Genomic DNA, 22,799 nt, shown 5'->3' on the forward strand with positions numbered 1-22,799 from the left:
ACCTAGGAGACGATGAGGAGGAGTTGCCGTCTTCAGAGACGAAGGGGAAAAAGTGAAGAAAAAAAGTTTGTCGAATTCTTGCTGGAATTTGGCGGCGGGACGTCGGCAGGGCTGCCGGGTGGTCGCCGGAGGTACGGAATGTTGCGGGGGGCGCGTCGGCGTGCAAGCAACCGAGCAACAGAGGGAGGCAGCCTAGTGAGAGAGAGGGAATCTTTTGCTGAGACTTGCTTTAGCTTCTCATCTTTGAGAGGCGGTCGATACTTCTCCTAAATTTTTTTGAGGAGTTCAAGGTTTTGAGAGTTCGACTAGGCGCAACATTTAACTCCCTAAAAAGGGATCAAAGAAAATCTGTTGAGAATTAAACCCTTTTAGGAGTTTAGCTAGAGATACCCTTGGACAACCTCTATTCTTCTAAGAAGTACTGAGCGCTAGCTCAGTGGTAGGGACACTGTCTTGTGTTCCAGGCCAGCCGGATTCAATCCTCATGTGGAGCGAATATTTCTACCATGTTCGTCGCTCCTTCCATAAAAATATGCCGAGGGGTGCTTGCCCCTCCGGTCCCGTTTTTCTATTCTTCTAAGCATATATACAATGTGCAGCCCTCTCCAAGAGCCGAGCTACAACGTCCAATGCAAATATACATTTAGTTTGGACATGTTGGCTCAGAGTCGCTTTGGTATTAGCTTGTCAATCGAGAGCGTACGTCGTGAATTTGGGCAGGAAAAGGTGAAAAGAGAGCTCCATGCGAGAGTTTTCACCTTTACTAGAGCGCCTGCATTCCGTGTCTCGCATGATTACGAACGCTGACGCCTTTCATCACCAATCTCCACATTCCCTGTCTCGCGCGCACCCTTTCCACTGTTACCTCGATCTCGCACAAGCCAGCACTCAAACCCTCGCCACCTTTACCGCCTGTCTCCCCATATATAACCACGGGAGGACGACGCCCTTCGATCTCGATCTCCACCTAGCCCCCCTAGCCCTGAGCCAAATCTTCGTCCCACTCCCCGTACGAACTTTGCACTAAACTAGTGCGCCAACATGAGGGTTCACCATTTGCATGCGCCGTCCTACCTGGAGAAAGCGGCCTCGGCGTCTTCGTCTCCGGCTACTGCACCGTCCACGTCTCCTCCCTCGGCCCTGTTCCCTTTCGGCGCCTTCCAATGCCTCCGGCCGCTGGCGCCCAAGATCTCCCTCCCGGACCAGCCGAAGAAGCTCGTCGCGCCGCCCGACGTCCTCGGCCGCGTCAGGAACGCCACCAAGCTGCTCAGCTGCACCGTCAGAAACCATACAGTACGCACTTACCTCTAGCTCTGTCTAGTGAAGTGGTAGTTAAGTAGCTAGCTAGCTGTGCATGTCCGTGTGAAATGCCACTGAGAAGTGACATTGAAAATAAATATGCAGGTGCAAGTGCAAGTGCCGGTGGGAGGGACGACGCGGTGGAACCCGTCGGCGGAGCAGATCAAGGTGCTGGAGGCGCTGTACCGCGGCGGGATGCGCACCCCGAACTCGGCCCAGATCGAGCGCATCACGGAGGAGCTCGGCCGGCACGGCCGGATCGAAGGCAAGAACGTCTTCTACTGGTTCCAGAACCACAAGGCACGGGAGCGGCAGAAGCAGAAGCGCGCCGCCCTCCTCACCCTCAGCACCCTCGACTCTTCCTCCCTGCCTGCAACGGCGACCAAGGTACCTAATTAAGCGAGAACTACACGGTGCAACTAATGGTTACTACTAGTTAGTAATTACTACCACCTACACGGAGCTATCTGTCGATATTTACAGCTACAATGTGTTTGTCTCTTTGTAGGATGGAGCCGGTGATAAGAAGGAAGATTGCGATGAGGCGACGAACAGCTGCAAACGGCGGTGCATGACATGGAGTGCCGGCCATGGCGACGCGGCGGCGGAGGTGGCCGCCCCCGACGGCTGCACGGATAACGTCACCCTGGAGCTCTTCCCGTTGCGTCCACAGGGGAAAGCTGCGTAGTTGTTGACTTCGTCGTACGTGCTTGTGCATACACTCCGTCTAACATGCATGCATGGATATGCCTGGATGGAGCCGGTTTTCATTGGGAAAACTTCTGATTTTTGCGTGTGTTTGTACGTTTGGGTTGCCTAATTAAAGCATGCATAGTTGTGGCGTGATCAGTTTCCTACTAGTGGAGTGTGTAGCATTCAGATGGGAGGAACTGGCTTCCGCAAAAAAGAAAAAAGAAAAAAAAGAGGAACTAGCTAGGAGTATCCCCTAGACAAGTTTTTCCTTCACTTGCGTTTATTAGAGTTAAGAGCTTGATCATTATTAGGTTCTTGTCATGATTACTACATCTAATAAAGCCAGTAATCACCATAGAAGACCAAGGCAATATGTAAACTTCAATCAATTAGATTTTCATTATGATTCATGAGCTTTACCAACACGTGGAAGCAAGTGTGTGTAATCAGGTCGCGTGTTACAAGAACAGTCGATGTGGTACGATCTTACTCTTATGTAGTATCTAACTTTTGTGAAGATTTGTTAGGGTTCACATTAGTATGTCTGGTTAGACCGGGTCACATGAGTCATCCTGTCGATAGTAGCATGCTTTCACACTAGTGGAGATAAGAGTTCAAATCTACACCAACCAGAGCTGAAATATCAACAAAGTGGTGGTCTGGGAAATAAATTAAGTGCTTGCTGCAACTAACCATGAATGAAATTATGTACTACTACCACTACATTTATTTACTTCTTATAAGAACGAGGCTGTGTCTGTTACAACTTGTTTTCAGCATAAACTGCAGATAATATATATCACAAAACTGTGAGTTTGGGGCATGCATGATACTATTTTCAGCATCCCAAATCATTCTGTATACATATGCGTGTAGGCTACGGCAGTTCATTCAGGCTTTCTGCGGCAATTATACCGAGACCTGAGCCTCTGAGCAAGGCTTCGGCGCCAGGCTTTATACATTGCTTTGCTTTAAACATCTACGAGAGCACTTGTCGAGTGACATCACGGTCATGATAGCGCGAGAGACATGCTTGGTATGCCAATGATATTGAGTGGAGTTGCATATATGCATGATCAGACCGTACGTAGGCCGGAGCTCTCGCTTTGTATGGCACTGTGCCTGAAAGACATAATACAATGTGTCTATATAGTATACGAAAAGTTTCTCGTACGTTACTGTGGTTACATTATTTCACCTGCAGCTCGGCTACTCTGTACGTGGCCTCCTCCAGCTCCAGGTCCAAGGGACTACTAGGGCATTATGTACAGTGCATTGCAACATTGCAGGTGTTGGTTCGCGCGAGGTACGTACGGTGCGGGGAAAACGATGGGGGCTGATTGACACCGAGAGGCCGACCGTTAAAAGACGCCCTGCACTGCACCGCATGCAGCCTGGCGCGTGAGGCCAAGGCGTTGCACGCTGACGAAAAAAGACGATCGGAAGCGGCGACCGAGGCACCAAAAAGTCCCAGTCGACGCCGCAGGGGTCGCAGCATGCCATGCATGGCCCGGGCCGTCCAATCGGCCGGAGTGGACGCCGGAGGGGCCGGCCGCGGAGGCGTGAGTGAGAGAGCGAGTATACGGTGCATGGCATGCGAATGCGGTGCGTCGCTTTTGTCGCTCTTTTCCGAGACTCGCACAGTCCGGCCAGCCGCGCCCCGCTTTTCCGCGAGCTTTTTTCTCCGACGGAGAAGGGCCCGACCCGGTCTCTCGGCGTGGACGTGCGCCTGGAAAACGACGACGCAGGCCGGGGATTGGGTTGGGTGGGCCGCGCCGGCGCTGTGTGGTGTGCGTGCCCGTCTCGTGGGGTGCCGGCCGCGGGCCACCGCGCAGGCGGCAGGTCCCGTCGTGTCACTGCCTGCCGCCTGCACCGCTGCTCAGGCCACCCTCTGTTGCTCAGGGGCCACCGCGCCGGCTTTCCACTGCCGGGAATGTGGGTAGGTCGGCTTCTCGTCTCGGATCCACTCCAGTCCTGCGTTTCTTGTTGCCTTCTACTCGTCGTAGATGAACTGAAATGGCGCCTCCAAAGTCCAAAATGCAGTCAAGGTTCAAGCGTCTTCGGCACAAAACAAAGTGCTCGATGCCCACTGTCAAGTGTCAACCGCCCTCGCGCGCCCATTTGGGCCGGCCCATGAGCGGCGGGGCGCCCCCTATTTTCTTTTTCTTCTCCCGACTTAGTTTTTTCTTATTTAAATAATTCGAGATTTCGAACTAGATCGAAAAATTCACGAACAATTAGAATTTTGAATAAATTTCATGAAGCCAAAAAATGACACTGAATTTCAATAATTTGTACGAACATGAAAAATGTTCATTATTTCAAAAAAATCTTGGTGAATTTGGATATTGATGAACATTTTTTTGAATTTGGTGAACATTTTTTAACGTTATGGTGAACAATTTTTGAATAGGATCAACATTTTTTCAGTTAGATGAACAATGTTTTTGAAAAAACAGGGATGATTTTTTTTTAATTTGATGACCATTTTTCGAAATTGATAAAAAAAGAATTTGATGAACTTTTTTGAAAATGATGAACAAATTTTGATTACGATGAATAAATTTTGAATTTTGATGAATATTTTTTAAATCCCGATGAACAAAATTTGAATTTGATGAACATGGATTTGAAAAGAAAATTCGCAGAAAATGTGAAAAAGTAGGGAAGAAAAAAGGAAAATAAAAGAGGAAAGGAAAACATAAAATGAAAAATGAAAAAAAAATGAAGAAGAAAATGAAAGAAAAAACAGGGAAATGGGCCGGCCCATACGACAACCGTGCTGCGAGGGGGGTACGCGCTACCTCGATCGCGAGCGCCCTACGCGCCGTATAGGATTCCCCTTCCACGTGTAGAATGGGGAATAGGAGGCCCACTGCAGAACGCCTCCATGGGCTTTACCTTTAGTTAGTTGCTCCCTTGCAAACTAGGTCTATTTTTAGTTTTTTACTAGGCTAGCTTGAACTAGGACTCGCCATCTAAAAGACTGAAATCACTAATTAGGAGTACCCTGTAAAGTTCCCTCCAACATTCTCCGGTGCTGACAAATGGCGTACTACATGTGCGTCACTTGTCGTATTTCCTTTTTCAGATTCAATTTTTCGATTCAATTTTTCAATTCATTTATTGAACGTGTGTCCAAATCATGAAACCGCTTTCATCATTGGATTTTCCGCTTTGAGATCTTTGAAACTAGATTCCATGTCAGTAGGTTTTGACGAACTTATATCATGAAAAACCTAGAAAAAAAGTCGAGAGTAGAAAAATCAGAAACCAATAAACAAAAACCAAAAAACAAAATGAAAAAGAAGACCTAAAACGGGGGGAGGGGCTGGGTCTCGAAAGCACAATTGTGCTTTTTCATATAAAAAATGGAAGCACGACTGTGCTTCTCACGAAAGCACAAACTATAATTTTTTTTCATTTCAGAAAACACAACTATGCTTCTCGTGGAAGTACAGTGAGGCCTCTTGCTAAAGCACATTGTCTTTTGTTTTCGCTTTTCAGGAAGCACGGTTATGCTTCTCGTGAAAACATAGAATGTGCTTTTTTTTTTCCTTTTCAGAAAGCATGGTTATGCTTCTTGTGGTAAAGCTCTGCTTTAAAAAAATTCAAAACTTAGAGAAAACCAAGCAAAAATCAAAAAACCAAAAAAATCAAATAAAACCCAAAAATGTGTGCAAAAAAAATTTGATACCCCGAAGATGCACCAGCGTGCGACACATGGTAACGGTTAGACACACCACGTGGAGCACTTCCAAGCCCAAGAAAATGACCTTTGCGAAAGCCCTACAAAAAATACCCACTAATTAGATGTTTTTTTCAACACATACCCCCTAATTAGTTGTTCCCCCGGGCTTACTTGTCGCGGGTCGGTCAAAATTCTAGCCGATGAAAAAGCATTGCAGAGGCTGAGCTCCATAGAGCTCTTTACTTCAGCAAAATTACTATTTTCTCATATTGAAAAAAATCTTTTAAAAAAGTATATACATAGATATATATTTGTAGTATACACATGTAAAAATTCATGGACATATATGTTCACATGTAATGTATACAAAAAAGATAAATACACACATTAAAACGGGCTGATCTTTGTTGTTTTTGAGCCAGATATTTATCTTTTTTGTGTAGCATGCAAATAATCTAATTACCTGATGTAAATTTTTACATACTTGACGGACATCCATATGTATTTGTATTAAAAATGATATTTTTTGAAACTTTTGAGTATATTTTGAATTATTACCATTTTTGGCAAAACGGGCTCCATGGAGCCTGGCCTCTGCAACGCCGCACTCCTCTAGCCGAATCTTGCTTAAAAGAAAGAAAAAAGACTCTCACACGGCCGCACGGGGCCGTCTCTCTCGGGCTCTCCTCGTTGCTGCCGATTCACCATCCACAAAAAAAGAAAAAGAAAAAAGCTCAAAAAAAAAAAACACGCACCCCCACCGTCGTCGCCGGAGTTCCACGGCCCTCGCGCACGCCTCACCCGCCTCCCCTCTCCCCTTCTCACCGTAAACCGTTTCTCCTCCGTTCTCGCCCGTCCTCTCTCGCCACCCCGGCCGGACACGCTCGTCATCGAAGGCACGCGCGAGCGGCCGTCCACGATGGCTGAAGCTGAACTCGCCGCGCCGGAGCGCTTGGCCGTGTCAGCGGCTGGCTCCATCTCCACCACTCCTCGCGGAAGGGCTCCCGAGGAAGCAATCGCGGCGGCGCGCACCGGTCTGGTGAATCCGAGTTTGTGCTGAAGGAGGTCAGTCTGCATTCTCACACTCCCGTCGGACTGAACATACTAATTTCACTTGGCATGCTGCGTCCATTTGACTCCAATTTTGTGATGCTGCTCACACCTACTACCATGTTAAGTCTGAAACCCATAATTCCTGCCCCGACACACCGAGTATATGTACTACTACTACATGAGATCTGGCCACTTCGCCAGTTTCAGGGACAAAATCACACAGGAGGCAGCAACCTTGTTAGTGTCAAGACATTCAGAACACGGGGGTCAATCTAGCCCCCTAGCCAGTTTCAGGAACAAATTCACACAGGAGGCATCAGCCTTGTCGGTGTCAAGGCATTCAGAACAAGAATCCTTCCTCGAAAGGACGCACATAATAGCATGCTACTCATAAATTAGCCACATCCAAGAGCAAACACAAGTTCATACACCTAAGCAACAGGGCAATGATGGCCACAACGCTACAAAGCACACTAATACTGCAATACATACACGGCATCCACACTCCATGCTTCTTCCTAAACCTGACAAGAAACACAGCTCAACAGGCAACCGACACACGCTTAATTTACACATGGAAATGGAATTTATCATGGATAGAGTTACCCCTTGGTCTCTGTCAGCTAAGCACTCAGGACCACCTTTGGCTTGATTATGGCATCCCTCCTCCTTCCTGTCAGGATCCTCTTGAGCAAGTTGGGGTTCCCCTTATGCTTGCTTGGGACAACGGCTAGTGATACGGCCTTGGCAGCAGCTTCTTTCTTGCAGCTTCCGCTCACACCGGAAGGTTTGGCGGGTGGAACCACCGGTGTTGGGTGAGAATAGCACGGTTCTGAATCGTCTCCTCCCTCGTCAGCAGAAATTTTTCTTTCATGTGGTGGCCTTATTTCTGAGCATATAATCTCCTTAGTCTTCGGGGAGCTGAGGTCATCGAATCCCCCATCCTCGACGGCTAGCATCTCATTCAGTGACTTAGACCGAGGTTTTCGCTCTGGACGAACCGAGGTGGCATCCTTTGGCGATGAAAGTGCTTTCAGTTGCTTTCCCAGGTTTAGGATTGTCTCCTGACACTCGATGAGCTTCTCTGATGCTGTCGAGATCTCCAGCTGCTGTGTGAACAGGGGGGTTAAATGTTAACTTAAAAAACTTATTTACTGGTAAACTGTCCAAATGAAGGTGATAACTCATGGACTAAAGAGCCCTTCAAAGCAGGGTGTACTAAAGAAACAAGTAAATTTATTGAATGGATCTGAAAACATGTTCAATTCTTTCCAGTGGTCTCACAACAAGGGCAGTCAAGGTGGTATTTTGCAATCATATATGATCACAAATTTGTAATATAAATAATGGACACAAAATTACTTATTTCCTATTTTTAAAATTAGTTTGCTTTTCTTTTTACCGAAGTTACATTTCAGGATGTATGCAACTCGGGTTGCTACAAGAATAGAAAGAATGCTATATGGCTTCGCAAATGGAAAAACTGATACATGTATACATAATGGAGAAAGGACAGCATCAATATGGAGCAAATTTCTTGCTTAAGACTGTAAATTCGAATGTGTATTTTCTTTCTCCTAAAAAAGAGCTAACCAATCTTTAAAACCACAGAATTCAACAAATTATATAGCGTGGATCTTACCGTGTTTAGATTTTTATCTTTATTCCCAGAAACACATTTTGGGTCTTCTTCAGTAGAGTGACTGCTTCCCTGTAGACTGCCCTTGTTTACCTCAGAGTTAGCGATGGATTTGTGTTTGTCAAGTTCACTCACTGTTGATTTACCATCAACACCATGTGTTACCAGATTTCCTGTTTCTTTCAATGCATTAAGTTCTGCTCGCAAACTTGAAGATTTTACTTCCGGTGCATGGAAAGAGAATGAGACTCCATTCCTTATACTGTCTGTGTCATTATCAGCTTTAAGTCCAATATCCATGGGGCTTGATGCAGAAACTAGTGACATCTGCACGCTGTTTGGAGTGCCGGGTTCATCTATGCCATTTGTGGCTTGGACTCCTATTTGTTTGGCTGCAACAGCTTCATGCACATCAGTGCTATCTAAATGCAAATGCTTTATGATAGTTTCCCTCATCTCTGATACATCTTGCAGTGAAAAGCAGTGGTTCAGTATCCAGTCTAGTGTGAGGCTCACTTCAAGAACAAATCTTTCGACATCAGTATTCCCATACAGAAGCTCATTGCATACAACAATGAAGTGTCGCAGTACACAAGTGAGTTCTGATGTTTTCCATAAGAATGCATGAGCAAAATAACCAGTTATCAGCGTAGATTGATCACCCATGTTGCCACCAGATTGCACAAGGTTGCTACTGTAATCCTTTGACGATCTCTGGATAACTCCCTCGACAAGTTCAATTAACTTCAGGAGTCCCTTCTCAGTCTTGTGCGGGTGAACTTGATTAGTTGTTTCACTGAGACCATCAACTGGAACCAGCTCTTTACCTGCTGATTCTGTTGCCTCTCTCTTTACATCATATGATTTTGAAGGCTTATCATCACATACCATTGCTAGCCTTTCTATTTCTTCAAAGTCATCCATGAAACTTAAGTCTGACATTCTTGTGCTCTTACAAGAAGGTGTAGTCAGCTTCCCATTCTTGAAATGTTCAAGTTCAGAAATCAAGGCTGACGCCCATGAACCTGAACAGCTGACATTATCTTCATTGCGACCACCCTTGGAGATAGATGAAAGAGGATTTTCAATCACTGTAGGACTTCTTTTTGCCAGTTCTGTGGTAGCTCGATCACCTGATAAGTCTTCGAGTTGAGCTTCAACTTGGGAAAGCTTAGAGGTTGTGCGAGCAAGCATAGTACGGGAAAGCTGAAGTTCACCATCCTTTCTAGAAAGAGATTCCTTCATGGCCTTATTTTCATCTTCCGTCACGTGTAGCCTTGCAAGCAATGAAGGACTTACATGCGATGCATTGGAAGAGTTCTGTATCTGATCATATGAATTGAAGGATGGCGAAGAATTCAACTTTCCCGTCCTTATGTGTGTTGTACTGCTGCCCAGTGTTTCAACTTCACTTCTCATTCTAGCAACGGCAGCTGGTCCTGGTAGCCTTTTACGTACCATTGAGCGCAATCTCTTGCATTCTTCTTCTAGCTTAGTAATCTTCCTTACGTTTTCAAGATGCTGTTTGTGTGAAGCATCAGCAGATTTGAGGTTACACTTCCTTTCCTCACTACGAATATCAAGTTGCTTCTGCAGCATGCAAACCTCATATCTAAGAGAAGAATTTGATCTCTCTGTCGACTCTAGTTTTGCCGCAAGGTCCTTCAAGTCTGACTCTTTGACTGCATTTGATTCAGTTAGATCTAAGATGATTTTCTCTTTTACTGAGAGGATTTCAGATAGTCTGCTGTACTCATCGTCCAAGCTAGCAATTATGTTCTCCTTCTCCGCGACATTTTGTTCTAGATTCCAAACTTTATCCTTCTCACAAGAAATTATTTGAGCAGTGTCCTTTATCAATAACTCCCTCTCTTCCGCTGCAACATTTAGAGCCTCATCAAGCTGACAAATCCTTTGCTCAACCATGGCTTTCTGATGCAGAGTATCATCAAGTTCTGTCTTGATAGCTATAGCTTCAGCCTCTGCTTTCTCCCAGCCTGGAACATTCGTAGTCACAAAGGGGTTGGTCAGAAAATAATAGCCGACATATATGCATACGTGCATGTGGCATTTATACTTCTAGGATGAGATAAATCATATGTCCAACTACTTATGACCAGGAACTTGTACTGGAATGAGAGTGATGAATGGAGTGGTACCTAGTATGGCTTCTTCAGCTACTTTTGCTTGCTTGGATAAAATAGCATCCTTCTCGAAGCATTCAGCATGAGCAAATGAAAGTTGTTCATTTAAGCCTTGCAGTGATCTCTCTAGCCGCGCAATCTTCTCCTTGAGCATTTATGAGTTAATTAGCAAGTACTGAATAAACATAAAAAAAAATGTGTAGAGCTGTAGATGATATACCTCATGTTCCTTATCTGATATATTGGGTTTATTCTTTACCAAAACAGTCCTTTCTGATGCCTTCTTTCTCCAAAGCCATGTTTTATGATCCATAGATAGATGCTCTCACTTTTTACCAGTAATCAATGATACACAAGATTCCCTAGAGATTAGAAGTAGATGCAACATTAGTGGTGCATTTTTATATTAATATTCATACAATATACTTTGGGGAAAAGAATCATAAAATGTATATTTGGTTCAACTTTGCAAAGTTGTTCCTAGAAACTGTACAATATGATACCAAGTTTTGTTCCCCCCAGCAAATTCCCATTCTTCAGCACTTTGTTAGCAATTGATCCTTTCAACAAATCAAGTAAACATCTCAGTATCATGTTGGTGTCTACAAAGTTGGCAATTGCGGGCACCTAATCCACTGGGCACGATTAACAATTTCTACTTCTGCCAGCTGCAATGTCCTTTACTTTTAGTAGCGCAGAAAGCGACACATAACTAAAAAGCAACCAGAGGGTATATTGAGGTGTTTGCTCAGTTCTAACCCCAGTGCACCTACCACTTGCTCCAAAAGGTTATATCGTTAACCAAATGTACTATATTTCCTTCCAAAAGAGAGAGAGTACAAAATTAGCCATCATATGGTAAGCTTCTTCCAGAAGCCAAGTGGGTGACCTTCCACTAGCATTGCATCGATCCACAACTGTGAGAGCAACCCACCAGTGAAGCCGTTTAACACTGGTAGGTACATAGAACATCTATCAAATTAAGTAAGCTAATTATGCCGTCCCGGAAGTCAAAATTGGTAAAAGTATTGCAAAAATAGCATACAGAGAAAGAGAAGTGCCTCTCCTCTGTCTCAACAACATTACTAGTGGCACTGAGGAGTGCTTCTCCCCTGTCTCGACAGAATTACTGGTAGTACTGCACAACACAGGCGCATCCATTGATAAGGATGGCGCCTAACGCAAGTACTCTTTTCAGCAACCACAACCAAGCCTTTTATAACCAATTAATGAAGCTGCTATGCAAACTGTGAATCAGGACCAAACTGACACTCTCTTTGTGCACCTCCTTCTGCAGATTGGCTACACCAAATCGAGGAGCCCCCAGACAAAGAACAGCCTGGGAAGGATGAGAAAGAAAGAATCTTCACTAGAAATATCCACACAAGAATTGCTTGTGCTTGGAAGCAGGAGAGGAATCGGCGCAGCAGCCAGCCAGAAAACCTCTGCGCATGCAAGCAACTAGCTATAATTGGCTGCAGTGAAGCAGCGGAGCCAAACCCATCGCCATCGATCCCCCCGGTACCTCCAAACCACCATAACCCCCTAGCTAGCTCCGCTCCAGATAGATCAATATCCCCATCGTTTTCCCAACTACCAAACATGGATTGAGAAACACATACACCCAAAGGACAAGGGCGGCATGGATAGATAGAACCGATAATAAAAGAGAAAGAGAGAGAGATTGCAAGAACTGAGAACTGACCTTCGTTCCAGTGAGTGAGTGGCAGTGGCTCTGCCGCCGCTTACCAAGAAGGGACTGTTGTGCTGCTGGCTGTGTCACCTGTGACTCTGTGGAGGCATCCTATGGTATGGATGGAGGGAGGAAGGGGGTGGTGAGTCAGGTGACTGTGTGAGGACAAGGACACAAAGCTATCGTCTTCAGCTTTTTCTGTGGGGGCAGAGGCTGGGTGTCCCTAGCAAAAAGGAAAAGGGGTTCGTGGCTGGGCCCTTGAGATGACAAAATTGCTACAGGATGCCCAAAAAAGCTGCCTCATCAGAGATTGTAGAAAGATCGCCGTGAGGCCGTGATCGACGGTGGGTTTAAGTGTCGGCGGTGGCGGTGGATACATACCAGAGTTGCGTACGTGCGACGGCGTTCAGCTCTCCATTGATTATGTCGTTTGGGTCATGGTGTCGATTTGGTCCTAGCACATCTGTTTTGTTACGCTCCAACGCCGACTCCCAATCCGGACATCGTATCTGTCTGCGGATCGATGAAATCCGTCTCCGGGGACTGATAGTCTGATATGGGAGTCGGCTATTCAATCGTATCTGCATACATTTCAACACTAATTTAAATAAACCCGATGAATTTCAGCAAACATGACTGAATTGATTAATGTTCGGACATAATTTATATAAAACATGTGATTATTTGTCAGTTTAACTTGAACTAAAAAATCTAGGACGCTAAGTGAGCATGCCCCTGCCGGCACTGGCAGAGGTGTCGCTAAAGCGACCATTCTTCGCCGACCTTGGTGAGATTCCCGTCAAGGCATGGGCGGCGCCTTGTGGTCATCTCTGCGTTGGTGACAGAGCGGTCAAGGACCCAGGCCGCAGCTAGGTTGGGGTTGTTGAAGACACAGGCCGGTGCCATGTCCGACTTGGCGAACGCGGAGTGGCAGGCCACGTTGCGCCACTCCTAACGTGATGCCTACCTTACCGTCTTCTCCTTGGTCGAAACAATTGGCCTGCGAAGACATGGAGCTGCCACCGCCGCCTCGTCCGAGGTAGTGGAGGATGCGCCCGCATGCCTTTGCGATCGCGGGCAGCGGTTCCTCCTTGCCGATGTGGCCGCGCCAGTTGCGGCGGGGCGGCGACGCCGACCTGTCGATCCGGACGTACCGTTTGTGTGGTGGCAAGGAGTGCGGCTCCTCCTTCATGTGCGCCCGATTTGGATGCCGCGGTTGCATGGGGGAGGCCGGCTCTGCCTTAACACCGCAGTGACGAGGCGTCGCTGCCTCCTGCTTGACACGGTAGCGTGACTGGGAGGGCGGCTCCTCCTTCGCGATGGCCGCTGGCGGTGAGGGCGGCGCTGGACCATAGTAGCGCAGGGACCGCTCAATCATTAGGTCCATCTGCCGATGGAACTCCTTGTTTGTTGTCACCGCCTCCGTGAGGAGGAGTGGCTTCCGCAGCAGCGCCCGCTACTCCTCGTCACTGGAGGAGATTGTCCTTGTCGGAGGAGCCGACAGCCATGGAGCCCGAAGGCCACACAGAGCGAGGGCAGCGGCGCCATGATCCCGATGGAGATTCGGAGCCGCTGTTGCCGCCTGCTGTCACGGAGAATTAGGACATCAACATGATGGGAAAGGTAGAGCCGTCGCCGGCACCAAGGCAGAGAGGATCGAAGAGGTTTGGAGCGGAGAGGATTGCAGAGTGATGTGGACGACACTGGAGGGCTGCTTAAATAGGCGAAGCAGCACGACGGACCGAGTAAGGTTTCTCATTTATCACATCTGCAATAAAGTGGCGCTGACTGATTGCCCCGTTGTGTCGGTCTGATCGGCATCAATGTCGGTTCTCTCTGGAGAGGTGCTAATCGATAGTGATTGTGCGACAACCGCTTCCCATAGGACGGTTTTTCTGGCGAGAGCATTTTTGGGTGGGTCGGGGGTTTCAAATGCGTGCGTGGTAGCGGTCCGGACACCCGCAAGCCCCCTTCCCGGTTTAATCCCGATTGACGGGAAAATTGGCATCCGGACCGGCCAGCGGGCGAATACATGACCGCGTTCGATGGCAAAACACGTTCGAAACACACGGTCCCGACCGATGGGACGGTTTGAGGGTCCGTGTTGAAGATGCCCTTAGAGTAACTATAGGATATCCACTAAAATCCCGCCTCGCAAATATGATACAAGGGTCGCCCGCAAAAAAAAATATGGTACCACTAGGCCTCCGTCCGAACATATGTTGTAAACTCGTCTCGCAATTTTTTTTGCGGGACGAGTTTACAGGATCTGGTCCGCGCCAGAGGCCTCCAGTACCGCAAATTTCCCAGAGCTTTGCAATTCCTGATTTTCAGCAATATTGACATATAGATGAATGAAATTTATATAAACATAGTCATGTCGCACTAGCTCACATCCAAAATCATGCGCAACCTACGACGCAGCAAGTTCGATCATACGATTGCGCAATCAAACAAAATAAAACATGATCAAATCACCGCCGGACATAAAATAAATCTAGCAACATCATCATTGTTATAAGATCGTCGCCTCCACCACTGGCCATAGCACTGTGATCATCATCTTCATCCACATTGACCGAAGAATGAGCAACATCATCATCATTGGCCAAAGCATAAACATGATATCTATTTGCCGAAGCATCACCATCATCATTGCCGAAAGCTTCACCACCTCCCCCTCCCCCTCCATTGCCGAAAGCTTCACCACCTCCACCAGAAACACCATCATCACCACGACCACCAATATCGAAGCCACCACCAACTCCAAACCCACCATCACCATTGTTGAAGCCAACCCCACCTCCAAACCCACGACCACCAACATTGCTGAAAGCAAAACCACCTCCAAAACCACCACCACCAACATTGTCGAAAGCAAAACCACCTCCAAAACCCCCACCACCAACTCCATTGCCGTACCCAGCACCATATACGAAACCTACACCACCAACATTGCTGAAACCACCACCAGCCATAAGATTTTGAAGCTCCATCTTCCTCCGACACATGGTATCCATTCTCATTCTCTCCCAAAAATCTCTTATCGTTGCATCAATGCCCTCTGGATTCATCATCATGAACCGGTCCTCTCGTCCCTCCTCTCTTACTCCTCTAGGGCGATCTTGCGCTCCTCGAAGGCACACCTTCTCTTCCACTTTGCCACCTTGTGTTTTTCTTTCTTCTCGGCCATGGTCACTTTAGTATCCAAATTCTTGGTCATCATAGTTTCTTTCATCTTCACCGTCTCACTAATTTTATCCCTCAAAGTGGATTCCTCGGCCAATCTCTTCACCCTCGCTTTCTCCTTCGTGTTATCATCCTACTTGCCCTTATTTTTCCTTCCCATGGTACATCATCACTATCATCATCGTCTTCCAAGTTGACAAGAGAACCTTACTTTGGTGAAGCTTCCTTGTCTCTCACCCTCCAATTCTCACTATCCTTGAGCAAGCGCCAACAATGGTGAAGTGTGAACGGCCGCTGGTTGAAACCCGTTGTTTGCTTGAAATATTTGTTGGCAATGTGATCCTGCAATTAGACATAGAGGCAACAAATTTTCATCACGCGAACAATGTCACAAATAGATTCAACAAAATGAAGAAACATTCATATAATCATCAATCGTGACACCACTTGGAGGTGCATTCCGCACTTGCTCCAAGCGCCCACTCCTACGACAACAAGTTTTCTTGATCACGTTCCAACGGCCTTGGATTGACTTAAATGACTGGTCGGAGGCGAAAGACAAGATCCGGTGGTACTTGTCCTCGATCGATTGCTAATACTTAATTGCGCTTTGATCTTTGCTGGTCACCGCATCAAGTGACACACTCTCACATGCTCGAACCAAGCAAACATCCTCCATCACCGTGTAGTTGTCGGTCATTTTCCCTATTTTGTCTTGGCTAGCATCAAAATTGGCCTCTTCAAGCTCCTCCACTTCATCACCGCCGTCTTTCCCTTGTTCCACCTCGGCTTCGACCTCCACTTGATTTGCCGAATCGAATTCGTCAAGTGGATCACATATGAAGAGTGAATGTTTTGGCTAAAAAAATTCAACGATCAGATCATAAGAAACAGTCCAAAGTCGAACCAAAGATCACCGGAGCAAAGGAACTTTTTTTACCTCTCGGTTGTTTCTGCGAACATGTTGTAGGCGTGGCAGTGGAGTGGACGGGATTAGGGAGGACGTGGCCAGCCGGAGGCGGAGGAGGAGCCTGACATCGAGCCGCAACCGCCTTCTTCGTCGGGGCCTTCGCCCGCGCACCGGCCGGACCAGAGGAGGCGGTCTTCTTCCTCGAGCCGGTGACCGTGACTGGAGGAAGCACATCAACGTTGGAAGAAAGTGGTGCTGCGTCGGGCACGCCTCCTTGCATGAGGTGATTCTGCCACCGCTTTTGCTTGGAGCCGACGGCGGAAGGTGTTGGCGCGGCAGCGGCGTGCACGGCTGCGGGAGGCGCGGAAGGCCGGAGGAGCATCGTTGGGGGGGGGGGGCGCCCGGTGGCTGCGGGTACTCCATAGCGGCGGTTGGTGACACGGTGACGCAAGACGGCGAGGGACCATTGAGATCGGCGGCGGCGGCGAGCGAGAGCGGGAATGAAAGGGGTGGATGTTCCCTTCGCGCCAATGAGTGGGTGGGATAGAGGAACCAACGAAAAGAGGGGCGGAAACCGTAGATATGGCGGACGTATGCCGAAATTTCCAGGATCCCACAAAAAAATTAGCGAACGGCCAAATATAACGAATTTGTTCCGCGCCGAAAAATGGTCCCGGCCTTCTATATCAGCAGTTATTATAGCGGTCGGACTATTTTAGGGGATCTGCTAGAGTTGCTCTTACTGCGCATATCTTCGGAGGAAAGCCACAATGTTGTATTAACCCCCAAAACAACTTTGCGTTTAGTACATTATTAGACCACAAAAGATGCCGAATGAACTTACGGCCACACTGACACGATTTTACGAGCTATGGCGGCTCTTCATCAAGTGTAATTGTGGGGTGATTCACATAGGAGTACTTAAAGTTTCAGATATAAGCTACGGACAGATATATTCCGGCGAAGTTAAGAGACCACTGAAAATAGGGGAATGTGGGGCACAATTTATTGTATGGTACCGCTGCTTTTACGATGGAAGCGTACAACTGAAGCGAGTACAAATGCCATCGGCGCATCAAACCCTTCTGTCGGCTTGTCTCGCGCACCGCCAGCTTGCCTATGGCCCCTCCCTCTTCATTAGCAACAACAAGCCCATCACGAATTCTTGGGTGAAACATCACGTGGATTTGCCATGTTGCTGGCATGCCGTCAAAATCTAAAGGATAGCTTCTGAATTCTGATGGATCTTCTTCCTGTGGTGGATTTCTATGGGTTACTGCAATTTCATGTTTACTGCCACGATCTCTTTTAGATCACTGCAACCAAAAGAGCAGAGCAGAACTAGAACGGAAAGGCAGAACATTCTCTTTTTACAGTGCCTAGTAAAGAAGGGCGGCCAATGGGCCTAGCTGGTTTTGATCAGTCCACTGATTACCCCAACCAAGATAAATTCGCCGGTTGTATCATGGCCCGCCCAAAGAATATTCTAAATTGGTCTGTTTGAAGTAGGAGGCAACACCGCAACGGAGAATACATCTCCAAGAAATATCTTCGTAATTCTTAATAATAGGAGTTGTTCTGTGATTCTTGGATCTATGATCCAAAGCATAGTACATGTCTTGGTTGTCGAGTTTGGATAAAATTAGAGGTAATTTCTGAAACAAACAAAAAAATTGACTATGATACCTACTATAGCCTCGCCTACATGGGGCATCGTGAAGTGCTGAAGTGGAACCGTTTTGGCAAGGTTCTATGCGCGGGTTTTTCCCGTGTTTTCTATATCGATTTTCAACAGCAAAAAATTGATTTTAAATTTTAGGTTCTTTGCTTCTTCTTTCTTTAATTTTCTTTTCCTTATCTTTAGTTCTCATTTCAAAATACATGTAGCTTCTTTTGAATACACATTGAGTATTTTTCATATACAAACCAAACATTTTTTCAGATACCACATTTAATAAATGTTGAACATTATCCGAATACATGTTGAACATTTATAAAATGTCCACTCAACATTTTATAAATACAGAGTGTACATTTTTAAAGACACGCCAAACATTTTTTAAATATATATCATGAATTTTTTTCCAAACATGGAACATTTTTAAACTGTTAAAACATTTTTTTTAATGTTACGAACATCTTCAATACGTTATGAAAAATTTCTAAAATTGCATGAAGAATTATTACGTTTTACGAATTTTTTAAAATGTTGCAAAACATATTTTTAAATAACATGAAAAAATTAATGTCATTAGAAATTTTTTGAATGATACAAACATGTTTTTAGAAATTATTTGAATTTTAAAATTTTATGAACAAAATATTAAACATGTGAACCTTTTTAAAATGTCGCAAACATATTTTGAATGGAACCAAGATTTTTCAAATTGCAGGAACAAGGTTTTTATACAATATTAATTTTTTAGAATGTGCACTGAACGTTTTTGAGAATTTAGTTAATAATATTTGATAATAAAATTAAAAAAACAAAATAACAAACGAAGGAGTGTGCTATTAGGCCAGCGCATCACTTGAGGTGAGCCCACGCCCGATCATGCGTGGAGCAAGATTTACACGTGCCATAAGAAGCTCTGGGTGACGCAAGGGTGTTTAGCCCTCGAACCTTCCAGGTTTACAACACTTCTCTCTCAAAACTTCTTTTTATAAGCACTTTATAACATCACTAAACATGATGATTAACCTCCTAATCTCATTTCTTAAGTTGTTTCACCTTACATATCACTAGCCCGGGTGTTTACATTTTACAACACAAGGTGCCACAGATAAATAGTGAGGGTCTATTTGATTCGTAGGATTCTGAAAATGTCGGAATAGAAAAAGGCAAAGGATTCTGATGTCATGCTGATTAGTACCCTTCATGATTTTAGTTTGTTTGATTGCAAGAAAAATGAAGGATTTTTTTTCAAGAGGTTTTATTAATTGCTCATTTTTATGGGATGTATTATAAAGGAGTCCTTAGGAAAATATCATGTAGAATTCAATCTTATGAATCAAACTATGGATGAAGCAAAAAAAATGTAAAAGATTCTAATCCATGAGAATTCTTAGAATCAAACAAGCCCTGAACGACAACTAGGATTTTTATCAAATTCTTAATTTTCTTTATGTTTTTTTGTCTTCACAAAAGGTTGGTCTCCATTTACTGTTTCCATCTGCTAGTGCTTCACTGTGTTTCTTTTCTTTTTTGGTGAAGCCATGTTTATAGAAGATAAAATTGATTAAAAGATATGCATATGTCGTCACATCTTCTAAGACAACATGACGACCTCACAACTCTGTAGGGACCATCTATCAACTTATATAATTATGAAATTAATTAATTAAATAACTTTCTTGTAGATATATAGGATGTAGAGCCAACAAGTTAGTAATGGGTCCTAGTTATTAACAAGCAGCATCAACAGAAACTACAACAAGAAAAACTAGGGTTTCTCTGCCATGTTGAATTGATCTCTCCATGGATTTGATCCACTTTTTCCCCATGCTCATCGGTTGCCTTCTTGACATCCTATTGATGACAATGTCCTCATTGTTGTCATGTTGTCGCTCTCATTCACCCAAGTATTCACCAGCACAACACTGCAGCCAATGTTTGAGATCGACCAAAGTCGAAGCTCAAAATCCTACGTTGAGTGTCAACTACAACTAAGAAACACACAAGTTTGGGAACAAAGCTGCCTAATGAAATAAATGCAAACAACAATATCACTCATCGCGCTTGACTCTATTTACTGTTGATGATAATCGTTACCGCTATGATGACATAGTCGCCTCCGTTGACACCTCAACAATGATCAAGACATAATTGGTCATCTAATAGAACAAGAGATTAGAGGTCGTATACTAGGGCACATCTGTGTAACAAAACAACTAAAGCGATGCCATGTAAGCCAAAATGACTGACAAAACTGGTGTTAGGGAGATCAATAATCTGGTATGTTAGGTTGCGATGTGAATTTTACCAAACGATATGTCAGGAAAAAGTGTTGCAGTCCTAATAGTTCAATACGAGGGTCAAATAAAAATGTACACTTGTTAGTCGGATAAAAAGACATATCCTATTTGTGGCCCGCTGCAAAACATAGGAGGAGCATCGTGGCCACTAAAGATCATATGCGGATCATTTAGTTTTTCGAAACAAAATCCTTTGTTTTCTTTTTTATTTTTGTTTTCTCTTTTAAATATTTTTCCTTTATGTTTTCTAATTAACTAAAAAAATCAGTTGTTCACATTTTTTTACTTTTGTGTTACCTTTTGACTTTATTTATTCTTTCCATTTTTCAAAATACATCAATATTTTTTTGAGGTACACGAACATATAACATATATTTTGACATCCATGAACACCACTTTTAAATAAGTTGAACTCATTTTCATGACATAAATATTATTTGAAATGCATGAATATTTTTTTGTGTGTGCATGATTTCTTTTTAGAAACACCTGTAACTTTATTCATACTCGCAACCATTACAGGCACAGTGCTTTGGAGCTACAGTCCAAGAAATTGCAGAATTTTTTAATAGGGAAATTGTAGAGTAACTCGTACAATTAAGAATTACAATGAAGTCTCTTGGAGACATTTTCTCTGTAGTATCACTCTTTGCAAGATGAAAAACTACCAAGACTTGTGTAAAAATACTATAGTTGGATTGAAGCAGCGATACTACCACTCGTTCATCAGCAGATAAATGTTTCTGAAAGCCCATTGAGTCCCCCATCTAAAAGGATGGGAAGCCGTGAGCAATGAATGTACTTGAGCCTAAGATGATCCCCTAGAAGTACATGTTGTCGAACTACAAAATCTTCACGATAACATCTCGGAAAATTTCAACTCCAAAAAGAATCAAACTAACAAGAGCAACATGACACATAGACTCATCAAATCCGAATAATTAAATCTGCGAGGACACATACCTATCTAGTGCCATGACAGTACCACAACCAGAGTGATTTTATTCGTAAAACACCACGACTATCACTAGATGTTGATAAAGACTACATTTCTTGAAGATCTGAGATCCCCACACCTCTCCACGACTATCACTAGAGGCGTGGGGACGATAAATTTCTCTCCGTCGGTGGCTAGAAAATGTGTAAACATTACTTTCCGATGATACAAACATTTTATATTTGGGAAAAGTATGAGATTGTAATTATGGAAATATATGAATATTTTCAACTATTAAACGATTTTAAAATATTATGTTTCAGACAATATTTACATTTTGAGGTATATCTCCTACATAATAATGAACGTGGTAATTGGTCGTCGAATAAGTGAGCAACCCATATTATGTTACGTCGGTAAGTCCAAGAAGATACACGGGTTTGCACAAGTACTTGCCTGGCCCAGCCGTCCAAGTCGCTTACTCGTGCATGACAGGGAACCCTATTTGGCGCATAGGCTGCTAGTTAGCGACCGAGCGCGTAACTCCCCCTCTTTCCGTTTTTGAGAGGTTCTCGAACCTTCCTAAAATAGGTTTTCTATTTTTAGTTTTTTCTTTCGGCTTTTCCCAGCGTTTTCTATTTTATTTCTTTCCATGTTGTCATTATCACCTTTTATTTATTTATTTATTTTATGTTCATTATTTATTTACTTTCATTTTTTGTTTTCCTTATTATTATTATTTCCAACATTCTTATTTTTAAAATAATGAATATATTTTTATTCGTGGACATCTTCTAGATTTGCGAACATATTTTCTAAAAATTTGTGAATATTTATATATTGTGAACATGTTTTAAGTTTGTAGACATTTTCCTACTTATCAACATATTTGTTGAAACTTGTAGATTATTTTAATAGGAGAACATTTGTTGAAATTTATGAAGAAATTTTGTTGACAGACAATATGAATATTCTTTTAATCGGTGAATGTTTTTTGTCCTTCACAAACTTTATCTTAATTTTTAACCTATTTTAAAAAATGATGAACATATTTTGAGTTCGCAATTTTTTTTAAAAAAATTAAAAACATTTTATTAGAAATGATGTACATTTTTACTTCTTGAAAATTTATTCCAAAATTGTGAAAATTTATTTAATATGCGAATATTTTGTAAAAATCATGAACTTTTTTAATCCATGAATATGTTATTATTTCTTGCACATTTAGTTTCCCAAAATGCAGAAATTTTAAAAATTAGAAACTTTTTGAAATCCTGAATTAGTTAAAAAACAATAAGGAAGAACAGAAAAATAAAATGAATAAGACAGGGCGCCCCGTACATGGGTCCGCCCAAAAGTGCGCACGGGGCTTGTTCACTAGCACCTAGCGCGCCAAATAGGAGGTCCCGTGCGTGACCGCAACGGGTGACAGAGTGTGCGAGCCTTTTTTCTGCTTTTACTATTTATCGGATACCTGACTTGTTTTTTTCATGCATCACTCACCTTCTTCCTTCCTTCCTTACAACCTCACTAGAGAAGAAGAAAACGCGCCAGAGAAGCCATTGCCCCAGCATCT

General features: G+C 44.1%; 2 protein-coding genes across 5 annotated transcripts; one reads left to right on the plus strand and one right to left on the minus strand.

Moving 5' to 3' along the window:
* Positions 1-969: 969 nt before the first annotated feature.
* On the plus strand, positions 970-2,411 carry LOC123050378 (WUSCHEL-related homeobox 4). Its single transcript, XM_044473182.1, has 3 exons — positions 970-1,293; positions 1,411-1,686; positions 1,808-2,411. The coding sequence occupies exons 1-3, from the start codon at positions 1,042-1,044 to the stop codon at positions 1,985-1,987; spliced, it is 708 nt and encodes a 235-aa protein (XP_044329117.1). The 5' UTR covers positions 970-1,041; the 3' UTR covers positions 1,988-2,411.
* Positions 2,412-7,110: 4,699 nt separating this feature from the next.
* Positions 7,111-12,429, minus strand: LOC123054928 (filament-like plant protein 7). 4 transcript variants are annotated; one of them, XM_044478804.1, is made up of 5 exons: positions 12,225-12,429; positions 10,740-10,881; positions 10,535-10,658; positions 8,379-10,372; positions 7,111-7,845 (listed from the first exon to the last, which is right to left on the minus strand). In XM_044478804.1, the coding sequence occupies exons 2-5, from the start codon at positions 10,830-10,832 to the stop codon at positions 7,360-7,362; spliced, it is 2,697 nt and encodes an 898-aa protein (XP_044334739.1). In that variant the 5' UTR covers positions 10,833-10,881; positions 12,225-12,429; the 3' UTR covers positions 7,111-7,359. The 4 variants fall into 4 exon arrangements, with proteins under 4 accessions (XP_044334739.1, XP_044334738.1, XP_044334736.1 ...); XM_044478803.1 differs by having other exon boundaries at positions 10,535-10,661; XM_044478801.1 differs by having other exon boundaries at positions 7,111-7,842; positions 10,535-10,664.
* Positions 12,430-22,799: the final 10,370 nt, after the last annotated feature.

The sequence above is a fragment of the Triticum aestivum genome, chromosome 2D (genome assembly GCF_018294505.1).
Source record: "Triticum aestivum cultivar Chinese Spring chromosome 2D, IWGSC CS RefSeq v2.1, whole genome shotgun sequence".
NCBI classification, from domain to species: domain Eukaryota; kingdom Viridiplantae; phylum Streptophyta; class Magnoliopsida; order Poales; family Poaceae; genus Triticum; species Triticum aestivum.

Excerpts from the sequence above, each read along its gene's own strand:
- LOC123050378 (XM_044473182.1), top strand. The coding sequence starts at position 1,042 with ATGAGGGTTCACCATTTGCATGCGCCGTCCTACCTGGAGAAAGCGGCC. Across the intron at positions 1,294-1,410 it reads GCACCGTCAGAAACCATACA|GTGCAAGTGCCGGTGGGAGG; the intron begins GTACGCACTTAC and ends ATGCAGGTGCAA. Across the intron at positions 1,687-1,807 it reads TGCCTGCAACGGCGACCAAG|GATGGAGCCGGTGATAAGAA; the intron begins GTACCTAATTAA and ends GTCTCTTTGTAG.
- LOC123054928 (XM_044478800.1), bottom strand. The coding sequence starts at position 10,832 with ATGGATCATAAAACATGGCTTTGGAGAAAGAAGGCATCAGAAAGGACT. Across the intron at positions 10,373-10,534 it reads AGCTGAAGAAGCCATACTAG|GCTGGGAGAAAGCAGAGGCT; the intron begins GTACCACTCCAT and ends CGAATGTTCCAG. Across the intron at positions 7,846-8,378 it reads AAGATAAAAATCTAAACACG|CAGCTGGAGATCTCGACAGC; the intron begins GTAAGATCCACG and ends CTGTTCACACAG.